This window comes from Branchiostoma belcheri, unplaced genomic scaffold (genome assembly GCF_001625305.1).
Source record: "Branchiostoma belcheri isolate BF01 breed outbred unplaced genomic scaffold, Haploidv18h27 scaffold2, whole genome shotgun sequence".
Lineage (NCBI taxonomy): Eukaryota > Metazoa > Chordata > Leptocardii > Amphioxiformes > Branchiostomatidae > Branchiostoma > Branchiostoma belcheri.
In genome coordinates, this window is record NW_017803490.1 from 554,382 (window position 1) to 575,413 (window position 21,032).

The window sequence follows — 21,032 nt, forward strand, 5'->3', positions numbered from 1 at the left end:
GTTTAAGTTTTTCATAATGTAATTTACCAACTCAGATGAACTTTCATGCTGATTGTGATACTCAGTTCAGTTTATCGATTTATACTTGCACAATGTAACGGCTATATCTGTGGAATTAAAATATGGTGGTGAAAATACCAGTGTCCTGTTGCAGAATTCAGTTTTACTTTTTTTTGTTTTTACGTTCGATCACTGAACACAAACATTGACTATCCGAGAGGTTAAGTACAAGCGAGTGAGATTGAAACTTTACGACGCCATTTTGCGGCAATACGTAGGCTATGGTCACACTGTTAATATCAACGGCGAAAAGGGGACGTATTTTGTAACATATACCCATACTCCTCATGAAACTCGATAATCCTCGTACTATAAGCTCCACCTGTTCTTACATTTACAACTGTCTAAAGCAGCGAGAAGAAGCAGAACCTGTATAAATGTAGTTTTACTATAGATATATTTTAGCCTACCATCGCTATTTGCCGTGACCTGTACTTACATGTAGTTCGCAATGAGCAAAAATGTACAATAAAGGTCTTTCATTCAACAAACTTATTTGAAAATGTTGTATAATGTCCCTAATAACAACTAAACAATAACAGCTAATAACAACTAAACGCTACAAGGTGTAACAAACTCATCTTACCTAGCACAGTGTAAACACGAGTTGAGAGCAGGTTAGGCCATGTTGATTTTATCATATGGATGACATCCGCGCGCGCATGAATTTTGGGCCGTTTCCAAAAAAAAAAAGGTTCCAACCACACTGTAAATTGTACAAAACAGTTGCAAAATGAGCAAATATATACCGAAAGTTGCAAAAAAAAGTATTTGAAAACGATTCCAACGTCGTAGAATGCCAAAATCAAACAAAAAACTAAAATGCAAAGAAATTAATTTAAAGAGTAGATTATTCGCCATACCATACTCTGTGTCATTTGTTCGACCTTCATGACCACGTAAATTTCATGAAAGCAACTTTTTTTTGCAAAAATATCTTTTTTTTTTATTCGCACGCGCGCATCAATTTTGGGGTTCCCAGAGGATGTCATCCATATAATCAAATCAACATGGCCTTAGCAAAAAAATGGCGTACCTGAAATAGTACAGCAACAGGTGAGGTGATTTTCTGGCCTGATGATCTCGACATGTACCTGTACCTAACAAAAGATATTCACGAAAATCCAAACGGACAGACGAATGTGATCAACCATTTGCACCGGATTTTCCTACACCCTGCCTCCCCCTGCTTTGGTCTCAAAATGTAGCAGTCTAAGTATATGATTACATCATTTCCGGCCGGCCGGTCGCAGAACTAGAAAGAAGACAACATGAGCGCCACAAAGGCTCCAGGTAACGATTATATTTACTATTGATATTATTTTCTCACGAAAAGCAACATATTTTAGTACTATCGACATACAGAATGCTAGCATTCTTGGTCTTCAGAAGTGCAACGTCAAAAACCGGCAAAAATTCGTTGTAAACAACTCTATTAACGCCATTACTGGGTACATTCGCCTGGTGGTTTTTTGTTACTATTCCTGTTCAAACCGGCCTGTAGCAGTTTTTCTCTCTCAAGTTATGGCGCTTTTATAGGCTCTGTAGCGATTTTTTCTGGCTAATAATGAGACCAACACATTCACAGATTCGTATAACATGGTGATCTGTACAAGGAGAAGGCTAAAAATGTTTATATGCGCCGCTAGCGTTGTTTATTTCTTGCCCGTGGGGCCTTTCCTTGGTGCTGAAATGGTTTCAATCGTTTGGTAGTAGTATAGGGTGAGCCGATTGATCTTTGTATGTGGGAGGCTAGCACTTGCGTGGGAGGTGTTATCGTCAGTTTACGTTTGAGAAATCATGTCGCTGTGTAGCAATATAGGTTTCGGGAAAAATAAATGGTGAATTGTAAGCTTTTATGGGAGGGCAACATTAATATTAAATTCATATAACTTTGCACAAAGAGAGTGATCTATACATACATGTATATCAAATTTTTGGATTGTTAGGGGGAGTGTGTGTGTGTCTGTGTGTGTGTCTGTGTGTGTTCATGTGTGTGTGTGTGTGTGTGTATGTGTGTGTGTTCGTGTGTGTGTGTGTTTGTGTGTGTGTGTGTGTGTGCATGGGTCACAGAACAGTACTGTAATACTACAGCTACTACTACTACTAATACTACTACTACTACCAAGGTTGTTAAACTTTGATTTAAGTTTACTCCCTCTGTTATATTGATGATTTTACTGTATCTGTGCTGGGCCCCATTGAAAATCAATTTGGCAAAATTGAACTGGGCTACCCAGCTGTCTTAAGATTAAATAAATAGATAAATAAATAAATAAAGGGAGTGAATTTTGCCATCTCTGATTCTTTTTTTTTTCCCTCCTGGTCTTCCTTGACAGATAAGGAAGGTTCCTCGGACCAGACTCCCTCAGTCACACCCTCAGTAACACCGTCAGTAACACCCTCAGTCACACCCTCGGTCACACCCTCGGTCACCCCCTCGGTCACCCCCTCGGTCACCCCCACACCACCGTCATCATCTTCGCCACCCCTGCTGCTGCGGAAGGAGAGCTGTGGGGACCTTCAGTCTCGACTCAAGACGCGCAAGATGCTGGGGGTGGGGGAGGATGATGATGGTGAGATCCACCGCTCCAAGGTACGCAACTTTCCACTTCATCTTAAATTCACGCAGTCTGGTAGAATCAGTGCAAACACAGGCATGTTTTGTAGCACGTAAATTTTATGGATAACATCCTCCGCAGACTCCAAATCTAATACGATCGGATAAAAAAAACCAAGGTGGGCTGAAAAAAACAAGGTTCCTACAATCAATCATTGTACAACTGGTTTTGATTCAGTAGGAACATCAAATATACACAGCCAGCATCACATATCACTGCATCAAAGTTAGAAACAAAACATTAAATCAGAGCCTTTTCTTGTCTCCTCTCTTCATAGTTATCTGCCATCCACCTTCCAGCATGGCAACAGACATCTTTGCCCATTTTCAGCATGTTGACAACTGTCAGAAGGCAACAAAATTTCTTTTTTTTTCCAAAATCAGGCAAAAATTAATGTGCGCAATGATGTCATCCGTAAAAATTACTTGCTGTGGCCTTATAACTATATGATAACTTATCGGCTGTAAGCCATTTTGTTTAGCCACTATTCTATTCCTTGAGCTGATCAAAACTTTAGGGGCTAGTATGCATTAGTATGTTATAAAGTGTTGTTTTTCCTTCAGATTAGCCAGATCTTGGGTCGAAGCGAACATCTAAAAACACGACTACCCCCTGGACTGAGGTTAGAAATGTGGTTCTTTTAATTATGTACTTCATAACAGTAGTGCTGCATTTTTGGAGTGTGCTTGAATAATCTGCTGAATGAATAGAAAATTGAATGCCCTGTAGTGTATGCATATGCAGCTATCTGAGAGCCAAATTGTATCTGTTCATGTACTTCTAACTTGTACGGTATAATTCCTGACAGGACTTGGCAGGTTCTGTCTGCAGCTACCATCACAGCTCTGGCCTTAACGGTAAGTTATAATTAGAAACTATGACCATTAAATCTCATGGCATGAAGAATGTGTTATGATGCATAATGTGTGGTAAATTTTAGCAAACATGGTCCTGGATGGGTAAAAAAACTAGACCAATATGTGCAATATGAATTTTTTTTTCATTCCTGAGGTGTGTATGTCCAGTCCTTGTGTATGTTTGAATGTGTGACTGTATGCATTATAATGTCTGCATGTGTATGTGTGAGGAATCCCCTGCTTAGTATAGTTGGGTACAGGTTGCTTTCAGCCATTTGTTACAGAGTACTGTAATGTTACGTAACCTAATAAAATCATCTCCACTCTAAAGAACCCAACACACTTGAAGAGTATGAAGAGTACTAGTAGGGGTGACCTGGTATGCTTGGCTGAAAACATGAGTGCTACAACTCTCAAAGCAGAGGTTGATGGGGGAAGATCGTTTGCTTTTTATAAATGGCCCGTTTTTTTGTCGCTATTCCCACCGTCGGTGGCCGGCGACCTTCTCTGGCTAATGGATACTGCCTGGCCAATTTGATACTGTCTTTTTGCCACCAGGGATCTGCTTGAAGATTATAGTGCTACCACAGTGAAAAAGTGTCATGCTTCACCTCAGCAGAGGATGACTGCTACCATGATTACTAATCTATGAATGCTGGTACCTGACTCCCCCTTGTTGTACAGATGTTAGTGTTCCCTGACACGGCTACCCAGACCGTCCTGTCCACCAGTGTGGCTGACGTTCGTGTGTGCGTGTGTGTGTTCTGTGTGTATGTGTCTGAGTGTTTACCTTTCTGAAGTAATGTTCCCCCTTGTTGTACAGATGTTAGTGTTCCCTGACACGGCTACCCAGACCGTCCTGTCCACCAGTGTGGCAGATGTCCGCACCGGCAGCTGCAGCTCTCTACATGGACGCCTGCATGGAACTGCACTGGCCGGTAACTATCAACCCTGTATAGTCTTTCTTAGCATCTTTGTAAACACTTTGACTACTGAAATTTTGATATGATCTTTCCTTTCATCAAACTCTTGTGTTTCTTACAGCGGTGGCACTTCTGTTGTGGAGTGCTGCAGCTGCACCAGAGAAACTGCTCATCAGGTAATATATCATCTATACACATTTGATATTTATTGGTGATGCCACAATGCATTAAAAGTGGGAGCCAGGCAGCCTAAAGGCTAGAAACTCGAAGTACACACACAAGAAAAAATTGTGCCTATGGTCTTTCGTAAAATTTGGTAGAAACCACCGGACTGCTTTTTCCACCCCAAAATCGGACTGGACTGCTTTTTCCGCCAATCAGACTGGACTCCTTTTTCCATAAACCCCATACAACACAACACAGGACAAGTCAATACAAGAGGACCTAACAACAAGTTACGAATATCCAAATAGCAAAACATAACAGTGCATTATATACAATATCGAAGACACATCATCATCAAATTAATATAGTAATCATGTACATGTATTGCCTCAGGATAGAGGCATTTTGTCATTCTTTGGTGTAAGATTCAGCAGTGATGTTTATACACTTTCACTGCATTTGGTTTTCAAGAAGTTTACCATCCTGAACTTCTGCCATATGATATCTTGTCTAATTTACTCGAATGTGTTTGGTTGTACAACAGGTGGGGACTATTAATGGAGGCCAGTTTCCTGCTGTTCCAGGCTGTAGGTAGGTCAGCAGTTGTAATGTGACAGTATCACATGCACAGTATTATGAACAACATATACATGCAAATTATTTGAAGGCACATGCAAATTATTTGTAGGCAAATCAGCCAACTGTGACCCACTTTTAGTCAACAATTCCCTGTGATGTCATGGCAATTGCTCATATCTATCCGTGATTTACTGAGGAAAATAAATGACAGAGGCATTAAACCATGAAATGAGAGAAAATTTTTATGGATGTGAAGTCTGCCATCTCTGGTTTTGCTTGCCCGTGAAGCCAAAGAGATGTTAGATTTTTTTCAGAAACATGCATCAATTTTTTCCGAAAACCTTCAAAGTTGGCCTTTACACCCTAGGGATGTTGCACGATTATATTACAGTCATGCAATGGTTAAGGCACTATATTGCTCTGTGATATTACATTTACTAAGGGAAACAGATGAATTAGACTATGAAATGAAATGTGAGAAAACCTTTAAGTGGGTGAGGTCTGCCATCTCTGGTTTTGCTTCCATGCAGTCACAGTGTGGGGTGAGTGGCATTATGAAATGTTAAGAAATGAGAGAAAACCTTTAAGGGGGTGAAGTCTGCCATCTCTGTTTTTGCTTGTTCATCCAGCTACAGAGATGTCAGTGTGGGGTGAGGCAGAGCGGCCGACCGTGTCCTGGGCTCCGGTGGTCCAGACGGCGCGACTGCTGGGCGCCATGACATCCATGGTGTTCTACCGCCTGACTGGTGCGCCGCCACGCAAACCTGGCGCCATCAGGGACAACCAGGACTAGGCCACACCAATTTGATTTGTTGGTTCTTGGATTTTTTGAGAACAAGACTGGCAATGAAAACATACATTGCCATGGTAACGGTGGTTGCTGTTAGGGTTATTGTTTGCATGGCACTGCCATCATTTCATGATTTTGAGGAAGCCTTGGTACCTGTGGACATTCCATGTCTGTGGACAACATTTTTTTACAATTCCTAGAATTCTTGTAAACTGCACACAATACTGTACCATTAGGCTCCTCCCTGAGACGTCGCCAAAAAAACCCGGAGCCAGGCATTCTATGATAGGACTCAAACGTGTGTCATAGGACCCATGAAGTCTACATACCAGACTGGTTTGTAATTCAAACAGTGAATAATCAAATCACTGCACTGACAGATGGAAAAACTGTTACAGTAACTGTTACAACTCTGAAGAGAAGGGACTTTCTTCAACAGTCGGAGTTAAAATATGAGCATTTTAGAGTTGATACAGAACCCGAAATGTTTTTTTTTTTTTGCAAATTGAAAAAAAAGAAGTGGGCGAATCTAAGAACCAATAAATTAACTTGGTGTTGCATCACAGGCCTCTATTGTAGGATCCCAACACTCAATAAGTCAACTGAATGTTGTTCGTCATTTGTGAACATACTAAAGCTGCTTTTACACATTGACTATCAAAATACAGTACACAAACATGTTGAAAACCTGGTGTTTGTTTTAAATTTGATCTAAAGTACCGGACCACATGTCAATTGACAATTCACGTCATCTTTTTTTAGCATTAGATGAACAATTGAAATTGACAGAAGTGGTTAAAGATACAAACATTACTGATAAGGAAAATGTCCAGTGTTTTGGCACCAAAATCTTGCAACAGGGGCCTAGAGACAAGAGTCTTTACTCGATTCTGTGATATTGTGACAGTCCAGAAACCGTGGTTACTGTAATGTTGCTGTGTATATATATCGTACAGTATAATGTTCCTGTGTACATATCGTACAGTATATTTATATTTATACAAAATGTAACGTACCAGATGAAACAAGGTCCAGCTATAACTGCCCTGTTTGTATCTTTTTGTCAGATCAACATAGTATATATTGATTATGTAGATTGATATTGAACTGATGAAATGGGGTTTTAGAGGATATACCTCACAAGTAGACCTTTATGTACTTCTATGTAAAACTTAATTAATTAGTCACCCCAAACTGTAACGATTCAGTAAATGAATCAGAAGTAGATACAGTGACTGTTTACATTCAATTAAGTTTGCGATATAGTGTCCCAACTTTGAAAGAAATAGTAGGTAACGTAAAGAGTTGTGTGGTTCATTTTCCCTTCAGAATCTGTCCTTGTTACAAATAAAACATCTTTGGATGTGCTAAGCAAAATATATCATTAACCAGAAATTACAGAAAATTTGTAGAATTATTGATTTCTTTTAGTGTCGGTATGTTACGGAATAAAAAGGGTCCTTCTGAACAAGAAACCTCAGAATATCTTTGTGTATGTACCGGTAATGATAACAGTATATGTAACGAATATGGTCCAAGATCAACAAGAATGATAATTCTATGGTCTATACAATGCATGCAATTCATCCCACATTGGAGATAGCAGTCAGAAGTTGACAATACTAAAGGTACCGGTAAAATCATTTTCTTTGGAAATCATAGCACTTTTCACCCCAGAATTGGCATCAATCCCTCCTAAATGTTGTATTCTGAGAAATACTTGTCAAGTCTTACTCAGGCCACACCAATTTAATTTCTTGGTTAACAGATTTTTCTACAAAAATAATAGAGCGGGCGGGCGAAAAAAAAAATAAAAACAGGCCTAGGCATCCTATTATGGCCCAAAATGGTACGATAGGAGCCATGAAGTCAACACACCAGGCAGGGTCAAAATTTAAACAATGAATTTTGAACTTTTAATGACACCATTGCATTGAAAGATGGAATAACTGTAACAACTAGGAAGAAAAGGACTGTTTTCAACTGTTCAGGGCAAAATATGAGCATTTTGCAGTTGATTCTGAATTTTTATTTTTATTTGCAAATCAGAAAAAAATGAAGCGGCGAATCCGTTAACCAAGAAATTAGGCCTCATAGATAGTTTTACATGTAATGGCATGGTAGTAAAAAACTATGGCCTAAATTTGCTTCTAACCATCGGAGAGATTCAGCTACAGAAGACAATGAACATCACAGTCATATGACATAATCTTGATCCTGATTGCTAGTTTTTCAGTTTATTAAAAAATCTACAACATTAAACATTTTTTTTTGTATTTTTCATATCTAGCCAGTTGGCACTCATTCAATTTCAAAATTATGTATATTAACATTATCTATGAATTGAAAATGCATGACTAAAGTTGTTTTAACTTGTGTTTTCAATACAGTGCTTTACTAATTAGGCCACAGCAAGTAAATTTTATGGATGACATCCTCCGCAGACTCCAAATCTAATGCGAGCGGGCAAAAAAAAACAAGGCGGGCCGAAAAAACAAGGTTCCTACATTTTCAAATTTTGACTCAATCATTGTACAAATGGTTTTGATACAGTGGGAACATCACATATCACTGCATCAAAGTAAGAAACAAAACATTAAATCAGAGCCTTGTCTTGTCTCCTCTCTTCATAGTTATCTGCCATCCACGTTCCGGCATGGCAACAGACATCTTTGCCTATTTTCGGCATGTTGACCACTGTCAGAAGGCAACAAAATTTCTCGTTTTTTATTCCAAAATCAGGTGAAAATTAATGCGCAAGCTGATGTTATCCATAAAAATTACTTGCTGTGGCCTTACTGAATACCCCCTTTGCCACTGTATTCTAACTAGTAGTACTAACTCTTATAATTACACAGATTCCTTTTATTACTGCCATGTATAGACTTTGTGTTTGGCTGTTTTTCCATAGTTATTTCCACATGCTAAGCACATTGGGGACATAGACAGGAAGTTAGGTCAAAGGTTCCACAAAAGGTTATCTCATATCCTATCCTTAATTCTCTGCTACATGCTGGAGCCAGTGAGAAAATGCATCAGAAAACTAGAAAGGCCAACATTTGCTTGGGAGCAAATACAGCATATTTCAGTCCATCTCCCTTCCACGCAAACGTGGACTAAAAAAAATCAGCTAGAAATTCACAAAAATGAGTAGAACAAGAACTCACAATATTTCACGGCGGTAGTCGTATGAGATTTTCAACTTCTTGTTTCATTTGTAGAACATAAAGCCACACCAATTTAATTTGTTGGTTCTCGGATTCGCCTCTTCATTTTTTTCTGATTCAAAAAAAATATTTTGCTCAAAAATGCTCATATTTTGCCCCCAACAGTTGAGGAAAGTCCTTTTCTTCCTAATTGTTACAGTTTTTCTATCTATCAATGCAGTGGTTTGATTTGAAAGTTCAAAATTCATTGTTTAGATTTTAACCCAGCCTTTTGTGTTGACTTCATGGCTTTTATTGTAGCATTTGGGGCTATAATAGGATGCCTAGACCTGTTTTTATTTTTATTTCATTTGCCCTGTCGCTGAGAACGAACAAATTAAATTGGTGTGGCCTAATGTATACAATTTACAGACAAATGCACCCACAAAAAGAGTATGAATGCACTGATGTCTAACCCGAAACATTAAATCCTGCCAGAGTACAAAACAGTGGGTCAAAAATACATGGATTTCAAATCTTTTCCACAGCTTAAGTGACTTTAATGTGGTTTACTTACTAAAGTTTCTATAGTCTACAACTTTATCTATTAGTTTCACTAATGGCTCAAGTGTAATATTAAAAACATTCCATGACTTTTGATTGCACATTTGAACAAAAGCACACAACTATAAACTAGGTCCAATTTTTTTCATGTCCAGAGACCGTGGATTGGTAAATTCCATGGCTGAGTTTTTTTTATCACTTTTAAGTGGTTAGACTTGGCTACATTTTACTAACTTAAAGGTAGCGTACATGTACAACCATAGACTTTACCAAAATTAGTCATGAAATTCATGACCTACGAAGATGGTTAAACCAGGAAATTCACCACTAAAATTATGAATTCCATGACCGTGGAATTTACCGATCCATGATGGTTGAATTCATCGATCTAAGTCCATGGAAGTCATTGAAGTCAATTCAGAATTCAATATCCATGGCCATGGAATTCAACAATTCATGACTGTGGAATTCATTGATCCATGGATCATGGAATTCAATGATCCATGGCCATGGAATTCACTGATCTATGGCCAATTTGAAATCCATGGCCCTTGAATTCATCTATATTATGTATCCATGACTGCGGAATTCATTGATCTATGACCAATTTGGAACTCAGCGATCCACGGCCATGGAATTCACCGATCCATGGCCAAGGAATTCATTGACCTATGACCAATTTGGAACTCAGCGACCCACGGCCATGGAATTCAATGATCCATGGTCATGGAATTCATCAATCCATGGCCGTGGAATTCATTGAGCCATTGTCGTGGAATTTGTTGATCCATGGTCATGAAATCCACAGTACTGATCCATGGCCATGGAATTCATCAATTCATGATCAATTCATGATCAATTCATTGATCCATGGCCCTTGAATTTATCTACTAGTATATGGATCCATGACAGTGGATTTCATTGAACTATGACCAATTTGGAACTCAGCGATCCATGACCACGGAATTCACTGATCCATGGTTTCTGGGAGTAGGTTATATTTCACCATCGTGCCAGTAGATCTCCTGTGTTGACGCGAGGCCTGGGCAGGTCCCCAAACATCTGAGTCCCGTCCTCCTGTATGCTCATAGCCAGAGCCTTCATACTGGCCACCATCTGTTCTGGGTCTTGTATGGAGCTCTGCAATCAACATAACAAAGATCATCAGGTCAGGGTACCATTGAAATCTCACAAACATGCAAATGAGGTGATTTCTAATGCAGATCGCGCATACTCCCAAGTGATATAAGACACCAACCTATATATAAATTTAGTTATTCATGAGTTTCCCATCCCCAGGATGCATTGCAAATCCTGGGTGGTAAACCTCATTTGCATAGGACAGGAAGGCATCGGAATGATCCTGGTGACGTTAAACAGCTTGTTTTTCAGTGTGTTTTGAGGTGAAGGGGCATTTTATGCTCAACATTAATTAAATTACTATGGGTCTGACAGCAAATAGAGAATCTGTGTATTTGTGTTCTTTTTAACATGGAACATGTGGTTTGTAACGTTACAGCATCAGTATAGCGTTACCACTATAACGTTACAAACCACATATTGCAAAAAATTGAAATGGATCTGTTAGGCCACACCAATTGAATTTGTTGGTTTGCCTCTTCATTTTTTTCTGATTTGCAAAAAAAAAAAGATTCTGGTCCTGAATCAACTCAAACATGTTCATATTTTGCCCCCAACAGTTGAGGAAAGTCCTTTTCTTCCTAGTTGTTACAGTTTTTCCGTCTATAAATGCAGTGGTTTCATTAACAGTTAAAAATTCATTGTTCAAATATCAACCCAGCCTTTTGTGTTAACTTCATGGCTCCTAGCATTTGGGGCTATAATAGAATGCCTAGACCTGTTCTTAATTTTTTTTTCCGCTCTGTCGCTTCAAATTATTTCTGAACAAATCCGAGAACCAACAAATTGAATTAGTATGGCCTTACCGAGAAGCCTGTTGTGTCCTCCTCCTGTACGTGAGCTATCCTGGCTCGCGTCATGAAGGGCATGTCTACAGGCAGGGACGAGGCGTACAGCTTGTGTTCCAGCTCAGGGACTGACGACAGTTCAGACACGGTCGGGTAGGAGTCTTCCACTGGAAGGAAACAAGACAGACTTGTCAACAAGACTGGGAATGAAAACATACATTGCCATGGCAACGGTGGCTGCTGTTAGGGTTATTGTTTGCATGGCACTGCCATCATTTCATGATTTTGAGGAAGACTTCGTACCTGTTAAGTCTAGACAGATACAGTGCATTCCTCCCCTGAGTGTATAGTGAACGAGCCCCGGGGTCACAGAAAGTAGGGCCATCCGGGGCAGAGAGGTCTTCCCAAGGGTTTCCAGGAATGTGGGCATAGATGTGGGTCAGAGACATGCCTGTGGATTATTCCATTCCTGTGGACAAAATACCTGTACCATCCTAGAATTCTTGCAAACTGCACACAATACTGTTCCATTAGGCTCCTCCCGAGACGTCGTCAAAAACACAAGAAAGAACATCCCATTCTTTGTATAACTAGTAAACCACCTTTAGACATAAAACACCAGTCTGTAAAGTGTAAGTACAATACGCGTAAGACCAGTCTGTAAGATTCACTCACACAAGGAATGACCCCTACTCTTTCAATAAGTGAAGTAGGATTTTATAAGCTCGAGGATTTTATAACCTCTGTCTTTACATCCCAATCTCTAACCAAAGCTGGGGGTACTCATTTTCACCTGAGTGGAGTGAGAAAATAGATGTCAAGTACCTTCCCAAGAGATTGCAAGGGATTTGAACCCGGAACCTTTAGATTCTAAGTCAACAGACTTACCATCCATTCTCAGAGATGTACCAGCTGCAGCTCTGGTCATTTCCACTGGTGCTGTAGGCTGTGGTGTGATGTCATCCACTTCAAACAATACTGTACAACACAAATAAAGGGTTAATAACATTTCAACTATGTTTAAAGTTAAAACTTTTGGTCCAACACAAAGAAGTTCTCTCACCTAGAGCTTTCGACACTGTAAGGATTTTAGACCCTGAACAAGACTTAGTCTATTTCTTGAGAGGGGTGAAGGAAGCCATATACATCAGGGCCAAGTGTTGGCGTCACACTTCAAAGAAGCCACGTGACAAGCTTCACTGGGTCAGTCTACTGAGGAAGATCAAAGTGACTGGTCGAAAGCTCTAGGTGAGAGGATTTTTTGTGTTGGATCTTAAGTTTTAACTTGAAACATGTAACTACCAACACAGATAAACTTTCATGATAACATATCAACTATGTTTCATGCAGAGGCATATGTGCAGATGGTACTACATGGTTTAAGAATGTACATGTACTACATGGTTTAAGAATACTGCTTTCTTTTTTAATAGAATATGTATACATGTATGTCTTTCAAAATTAGTGTTTTTAAGAACATTACATTGCTGTTGAGACTGCAAATTTAGTTCAAAATATTGAATTTCAACCACACCAAAGAAACGTTACCCTAACCGTGCAGAAAAAAAAAATTAGTAGTATCCCATAATCAAAATCAAGGCTGAATCTTACTGTCTGCATCTGTGTTTGTACTGGAAGCCCAGGATAGCCGCTCTGCATAGTCAGGAGTGGGTTTACTACGTCTGACCTGTAAAGAACAACAACATACATGTAAATGTTTGGGACTAGACATGTACATGTAAAGGCTATTGCCACTTTTAAAAAAAGCCTTGAATCTAAAGAGATCTAGTATTGCATGTTTGTAATTCCTGAGGAATGCACATTTTAGGTATCCCGGTCTTAAAGCTATTTTTGAGAAAGCCTTGAAATACCCAGTGTAAGGCCTTCGAATACACAATGCAATTTTTTGAATTTACGTTACACATTGTAGAGCAGGATACTACATACATTGCGTGTTGGAGATTAGGCACTTAACTGCTGATACTGGTACATACACTGTATATATATTCATGTTGGAGACTAAGGCCACACCAATTTATTTCCTTGGTTAACGGATTCGCCGCTTCGTTTTTTGCCAAAATGAAATAAAAATAAAAACAGAACAAAAATCCATACTCTCGGGTCCCGAATTGGGGGCCCCAAAATCCACCCGGTACGTTGTAATTTTTCAAAATTTGGGCATAGTTAACAGCATTAAAAATACATTGCTTTAAGGCAGAAACATTTTTCTGAGTGCAATTTGTTTGGAAAGCTAGGTTGCCTCTTCAAAAGTTCGTCAAATTCTTTTGATATAGAACTCGCCCCCCACCCCCTTTGCACATGTCATCATTTTTGTCACCATTCATGGGACAAAACTTCACTGACGACAAACGTACGGCAGATTTACTGAGTCATCGTGCCTGTAACAACATATCATCTCCCTTTAAGATATATATTATATTTTGAAACACGTATTGTGTCGCAAACGTGCTAGTAAAGGGCGTTAAAAGTGATCGGCCCAACGTATAAACTCGGCCTGGGCGGCACATTCACACACCTTCAAAACGATCTATTTTCCAGGGAATATGTAAAAATAACACGACATAACAATGTATTCTGGCATCACAAACTGTATTACTCTCAAAAAGTACAAAATCCTACCACAAACATGGGAATTTGGCAAAGTAAAAAGTCCTCCATGCACATGCACGTATGTCCATTCACTAAAGCAACTTTTTCTCACGGTCGGAAGAGTCCACTTCGAGTAGGGGGAAACAGGTCCTTTTAATTATAGAAGTTACTCTGTGAAAAATACTACATGTGCTTGTGGCATTCTAACAATGTCACATCTTATTTAGATACCTATAAACAGGAGTACAATTGCAAATAATGCATTAATTATTATATCTAAATTTTTGAATAAAATGGTTCCCCCTACAAATAAAAAATCCCCATACATCAATGACTTTATAGTGAAACCCTAGACCATTGAATTTGTGGCAACTTGAAGAGTGTGTCAATGTGGCTATTTGTTTGAATTTTGGCTATGTATAATGTAGCTGTAGCATACCTAAAGTGTATAATGGGAAATATAAAATGGATACTACCGGTAGTATTTGGGAATTGGGGAAAGATAAAAAAAGAAATAAAATTCTTTTGACAATAACTTTTAAACATTCCTGGAAATTTGTCTAAAACATATATTTAGGATATTGTAAATTTCAAGCTCTAAATAACTTCCATATCAGCCAGACACAATAGAATGCCCAGCCCAGTGGTAAGCTGTGTTCCCTCAACTCTAAGAAAACAATGGGATCTGAACAGAGCTCCCTGATTTCAACCACTCTTTGGAACTTTGAAAGATGAATAAAAGTGAAACCAGTTGGATCGGAGTCTTGTCAACTGACAGTTTGTTGTTCGTACAGTAAAGATGTGTATCTTGCAAAATAATACGAATAATTGTAAAGGGATGTAAAAGAAGTTGCTCATGTAGTAATGGTCCTTTCAGTTCAATAAGTGTCCAATATAATGCCTTATATCATTTTGTAACTTAACTTAATGGATTGCTTACTACATGGCTGTATGGCAGGTGGTCTCAAATTTTTATTTTTATTTTTTTTTCGCCCGCCCGCTCCATTTTTTTTCTTGAAAAATCCGTTAACCAAGAAATTAAATTGGTGTGGCCTAAGTCTTGGTAATAAGTACACGCTTTATTTCATGACACTGCCCTCCTTAAAATAGAAAAAGGACAGAGACATATATAACATACACTGTACCTGTGGTTTCCTGACTGCACCAGGGACTTTAAACACTGGAGGCCTGTGGGGCTTGACAGTGGTCTTCTGAGCACTGGTTTCTGTAGATAAAAATATTGTCACTGAGGAATGGTCATAATGTCACATTTCCCTTTGCAAGAACCAAATGACTGCAACAGTCTCTCCTGTATTTCGCCATTAGACTTTATTTTTTAACAAACAACTCACCTTTTGGGTTTTCAATCTACACTGTACCTTGCATAACTAGACCCAAAGCAACATTGTGTATATTTTAATAACTTTGTATGTGTCTTTGTATATACTTTATTTAGATATACTGTTTCTTAATATTGATGTGTAAAAATATGACAAATTGTGCCCAATTCAGGAGGATGCAGTTGTACTCCCCCCTGCTGATGTACATTTTGTACATTTGGGAAAGGAATGAGCAATAAAGTGATTATATTGTCAACATTTGACTCTTTCAGTCATTAACAAGTCTATCACACACACATCACATCTTCACACAACAAGGCCTAGGGAAAAAAAAGTGTTTCCTGTTTCAGTCCTGAAAAATTAGGGTTGGTAGGTAGGGATTATCCTTTTTTTTCTTTTTCTTTTCAAACCTAAGTAATATCTACATAATTACTCACCAGAAGGTGCTACCTTCTGTGTGCTAGGCTCAGCAGTAGTCTGGCTCTCAGGCTCTTTGGGAGGCAGGTCTGGGCCAGACTCTGGCTGCACGGCTGTGGCTGTCAGCCGGGCTTCAAGCTTTCTCTGACCAACAGCATGCAGGATGCTAAAAGACAATAATTGAGACATTTGTAACATTTTTCAAAAGACTGCACCATTAGGCCACACAAACACACAAAAACAACATGCACCATTAGGCCACACCAATTTAATGTGTTGGTTCTCTGATTCGCCTCTTCATTTTTTTTTGTTGATTTGCAAAAAAAAAGGTTCTGGTTCTGAATCAACTAAAAATGCTAATATTTTGCAACCAACAGTTGAGGAAAGTCATTTTCTTCCTAGTTCCTACAGTTTTTCCTTCTATCAATACAGTGGTTTGATTAACAGTTCAAAATCCATTGTTTAAATAATAACCAAGCCTTTTGTGTTGACTTCATGGCTCCTATTGTAGCATTTGGGGCTATAATAGGATGGCTAGACCTGTTTTTTTCACCCTGTCACTTTTACATGTACCCACATATCTTTTCTGAAAAAATCTGAGAACCAACAAATTAAATTAGTGTGGCCTTACAAAGTATAAAAGTGTCAAATCCAGGCCTACCGGAGAAGCCGAGTTTCATCCTCCACTGCTCTTCTTTCCAACTCTTCATAGAGTCTTTGTTGCTCTTCAGTTACCCGCCTAGTTGACAGAACATAGCATTTATTTATTAATAAACACATGTAAACACCCTGTTCTTTGCACTGAACTAGCACACACATTTTAACACATCTGTCTGTGGTGTTGAACAACGTATGAACACCATCCACACACAGGTAAACATGCCTGTCCATGGTGCTGAACACTATCCACACACAGGTGAACATGCCTGTCCTTGGTGCTGAACACTATCCACACACAGGTAAACACGCCTGTCCTTGGTGCTGAACACCATCCACACACAGGTAAACATGCCTGTCCTTGGTGCTGAACACTGTCCACACACAGGTAAACATGCCTGTCCTTGGTGCTGAACACTGTCGACACACAGGTGAACATGCCTGTCCTTGATCCACACACAGGTGAACATGCCTGTCCTTGGTGCTGAACACCATCCACACATCCATACACTTTTTTACACTTACAGAGTATGAGTAAACAGTTTGACTAACCTGATGACCTCTTCCATCCTTGCCTTCTGTTGCTGAAGGTACTGAGAAAGCCTCCGATGAACTTCCTGCCGGTCTACAGAACAACTGTCTGAACAACAGAAACAAACACCATCACTTCAAATGTATCAGAATCTTAAAATGAAACAGCTCAAAGAAATTGATCTACAAATGTTGTTTGTATTAACTGTACACTTGGGTACAAGAAATGCAGTTGTATAGGTGTCATATTCCCTTCAGTTTAAGTTGAATAGCAAAGTTCTTTGATCACAATCATGTATTTTTTACGAGCCGACGTTTCGATGATCTTCATCAGGGCAATTCTGACTGGTTTACTGTGCACTGACACTAGATGTTACTTGATAGTGCACTACAGGTGTTACATAGTTCACAGTGCACTGTTACTTGGTTCACAGTGCACTTAAGCTAGTTTTTACCAAGTAACCAAGTACTAACAGTGACCAGTAACCAAGAACCAAGTAACAGTGCACTGTGAACCATGTAACACCTTTAGTGCACTATGCATCAAGTAACATCTAGCGTCAGTGCACAGCAAACCAGTCGGAATTGCCCTGATGAAGATGACAGAAGGTCATTAAAACGTTGGCTCATAAAAAATAAATGGTTGTGATCAAAGAACTTTGCTATTCATTCATTTACCAACCTGATGAAATTATTTACGAGTTTAAGTTGAGTTTTACCTAAGACTTCTGAAGGGGTGGGTTTGGACATTCCATCTGACTCAGTTGTGTGCAAGTCCTCCCAGTCAGCACCTGATAGAACCAGCTGAAAGGCAGGTGAAACGTCTGCAGCCTGGTCACCTGCTGTGGGAGGTGTCGAGGATGTCTGCAAAACAAAAGATTTTGTCATGAAAAAGAAAGAAAGAAGGAAGGAAGGAAGGAAGAAAGAAAGAGAGAGAGAAAGAGAGAAAGAGAGAGAGAGAGAGAGAGAGAAAGAGAGAGAGAGAAAGAGAAAGAAAGATAGAAAAAGAAAGATGGAAATAAAGAAAGAGAGAGAAAGAGAGAGAAAGAGAGAGAAAGAAAGAAAGAAAGAAAGAAAGAAAGAAAGAAAGAAAGAAAGAAAGAAAGAAAGAAAGAAAGAAAGAAAGAAAAATTGGACAGCAAATTTGACCATCTATGGCCAGCTAACTCCCCTGGCCAGTTACAGTCCATTCTAGGCCGATTTCTACTTTTTATTCAGCCTGCAAAGGAGTCTGGTGGAGACTATAGACAACTACAGAGTCCTCCTCAATGAAGTGGCATGATAATTTACGCAGTCATGTCTATCTTATTTGCATACTTGGGACAACTTAATGAGGCTTTCATTCCTCACCTGCATCTTCCTATTGACTAGAACAGCCCCAGTGCTCTTGTCCTCCCTACAGGCATGAGTCTTCAGTCCACAGTTCAGACACTGCTGCACCTTCCATTCACCTGATGTTGTCTCCTCAGTTAAACATGGGTATTTCTACAAGTCAAAAATATGTGATATAACGTTACATGTAACAGCAATGAAGGACATTATATATGTGGTGGTCATGGTCACATTGGCCAGGTGGTCACCTTGAACAGGTTGCTTAATTCTTTTGTCAATGGGAAAAAATTTGGGGACCGAGAAAAAGCCAGGTGGCCAGTTTGAAGAGGTGGTCACCTTGGCAGGTTTGACTGTATACCGGTAGTATCCTACTTACCACAGTGACCCCCTCTAGTCCCAGTGTTGCCTGTGCAGCCTCCCCTGGTGTGAAGAGGTCGGTGTGTACATGTGGGGGTGACATCTGGGGCTCTGAGACGTCGGCGGTTTCAAGTTGGGACTCCCGAATCTCCACTGAGACATTCAGACATCTACAGGTCAGCCGCATGGTGATGCCTGTTCACTGTAACCTACACATGCCAGATACAAAACAAGAAGAAATTTAAGATTTCATACATCTGGGTAGTGCTGTATATCTAAACCCACATTTAGGTTCAGGTCTGGATTCAAGTCCAGAGGTTTAGGTTCAGTTCCGGACTCGTAAGTCTAGACCTAAACCCATGGCATATGTAACATTGGGGGGTTATAAGTGCTACCAACTGAGCCGGCCGATGGGTCTAGACCTTTTCGGCCGAGCAGTTAGAGCACCTGGTTATGAAGCTCTGGTGCCCAGGAGGTCGTGGGTTCGAACCCCGGCCCGCGGGAGCAGAAGGTTTTTACTGGGTCCTCCTGTTTCTTACACATATACAAAATTGCATGTTGGCAACCTTGCAATGTTGTATGGGCAAAAATGTGGCCGCATAACATGGAGGCCGACACTTGACGATGCCCAATGGCAAAATTATGTTTTCTTCATTTTGCAGCACAGATTTTGCAATGTATGGAAGGGTTAAGGTGGTTTCATTTGGCCAGTTTGGTGAATTTGGGCTGAAATTCTTGTTTTGTTTGTTTTGGGAAATCCTTCTGTTTGCCCAATAATTGTCTTCGTCAGAAGGACTATGAAATTGTCTCGCCGGAGTTTGGGGAACTGCGGATTTTGCGATATAACTCTGGAAGGCATGATTCGACGTCCATGATTTTTGGCAGGCAGATTACCGCTGTTAAGGCCAAAGTCAAGTACAAGTTTCGGCTTCGTGGGGGGTCCGTGCGTCATGTTAGTGCACCTTTTGTTTTGTGGCTTGTTAGCAAGATAACTCAAGTATTTGTGAAATGTTGATTATAATTCTTGGTGTGGTGCTTACTATTGTCGGGACCAAGGTTAAGTTCGTTACTGAGCTTCGTAGGGGGTTTCGTTGTGACTACAGGGGGCATTTTGTTAATTTTTCTTGTGAGCAGGATAACTTTTGAATGTGTGGATGGAAGTTAATGAAATTTGATAGGCATGTTACTGTCGTGGTCTCCAAGATTGAGTTCAAAGATGAGAGTCGTGGAGGTCGTTATGTCCCCGTAATAGGACCTTTTGTGTTTAGAAATCCCCCACCTACATCTGCTTGGAGACAGCCGACAGCTGGATATAGCGGGGGAACCCCATAATGGGATGGGATCAAATGACGTTACATTGAGGGATTGTGCTATAACTTCAGCAGGGGGAGGATAGGTTGGACATATGTCAGGTTATTTTCTTCGGCCACACCAAGTAATTGCTATGGATGACCTCCACTGGAGACCTTAAATCTAATTACCTTAAATTTGAGGCAAGCGCGCAATAAAAACACGAAGGGCCGAAAAATGAGATGCCTAGATTTGGAATATACTAACTGTAGAAGTACAAATGTTAGGACACAAAGAACACAAGAAACAGGTCTTCTATTTGTCATACAGCTAAATTAACAAAACAGCAGTAGTCACCTGTTCTGATTCTTTCCTTTATAACATCTTCTCTTATTATATTTTGCGGTGCTGTCGTGACACTTTCAACACAGTAAGAATTTCTTGAACGTTTTTTTTCAGTAACAGTCCAAACTCAAATAACGTGGGGGGGGGGGCTAACACGGGTGACGACGCATCTGTATAATCTGCGGCAAACCGTTTCAGGGTGTTCTGTACCATAAAAATAGTACAGAGATTCTTTTGTTCTTTAGACCAAATTGATTATTAAAAAGAGTGAAGAACATGTTAATTTCTCAAGAACGATGTACCTCTGACGAAGACATGAGATCTCTGACCTCTAGTTTGACATGTAGAAATTATGCAGATAACGCTCAATGTGACTATACGAAGCCAGCATTTCCTATATTTCTCTTCCCTCTCCTATCCGTGTGCAAAAGTGGACTATTCCAAATCGCCACTCTAGCAAATGGACCATTGCTACTCTCCAAGGCAGAGTCTAAAAACACGCCCAAACTAACCCAAACCT

At 39.7% G+C, this 21,032-nt stretch overlaps 2 protein-coding genes across 2 annotated transcripts; one reads left to right on the forward strand and one right to left on the reverse strand.

Annotated features, from left to right (window-relative positions):
* Positions 1 to 1,280: 1,280 nt before the first annotated feature.
* Positions 1,281 to 6,066, forward strand: LOC109468745 (tumor protein p53-inducible protein 11-like). The gene is given in 9 exon segments (XM_019767072.1): positions 1,281 to 1,353; positions 2,400 to 2,424; positions 2,506 to 2,656; positions 3,245 to 3,303; positions 3,490 to 3,538; positions 4,362 to 4,476; positions 4,583 to 4,637; positions 5,171 to 5,217; positions 5,835 to 6,066. Coding segments are annotated over 9 exon segments (738 nt in total). The 3' UTR covers positions 5,999 to 6,066.
* A 4,597-nt stretch (positions 6,067 to 10,663) lies between these two features.
* Positions 10,664 to 19,082, reverse strand: LOC109468757. The gene is made up of 11 exons (XM_019767085.1): positions 18,897 to 19,082; positions 18,539 to 18,673; positions 17,908 to 18,052; positions 17,210 to 17,297; positions 16,662 to 16,739; positions 16,021 to 16,166; positions 15,389 to 15,468; positions 13,245 to 13,320; positions 12,522 to 12,611; positions 11,652 to 11,800; positions 10,664 to 10,845 (listed from the first exon to the last, which is right to left on the reverse strand). The coding sequence occupies exons 1-11, from the start codon at positions 19,062 to 19,064 to the stop codon at positions 10,708 to 10,710; spliced, it is 1,293 nt and encodes a 430-aa protein (XP_019622644.1). The 5' UTR covers positions 19,065 to 19,082; the 3' UTR covers positions 10,664 to 10,707.
* Positions 19,083 to 21,032: the final 1,950 nt, after the last annotated feature.

Bases quoted from the DNA above. Each gene is read 5' to 3' on its own strand.
- LOC109468757 (XM_019767085.1), bottom strand. From the start codon at position 19,064: ATGCGGCTGACCTGTAGATGTCTGAATGTCTCAGTGGAGATTCGGGAG. The intron at 16,740-17,209 runs GTTAGTCAAACT...TCTGTCAACTAG, and splicing joins AGGATGGAAGAGGTCATCAG to GCGGGTAACTGAAGAGCAAC. The intron at 15,469-16,020 runs GTGAGTAATTAT...TTTTATCTACAG, and splicing joins ACAGAAGGTAGCACCTTCTG to AAACCAGTGCTCAGAAGACC.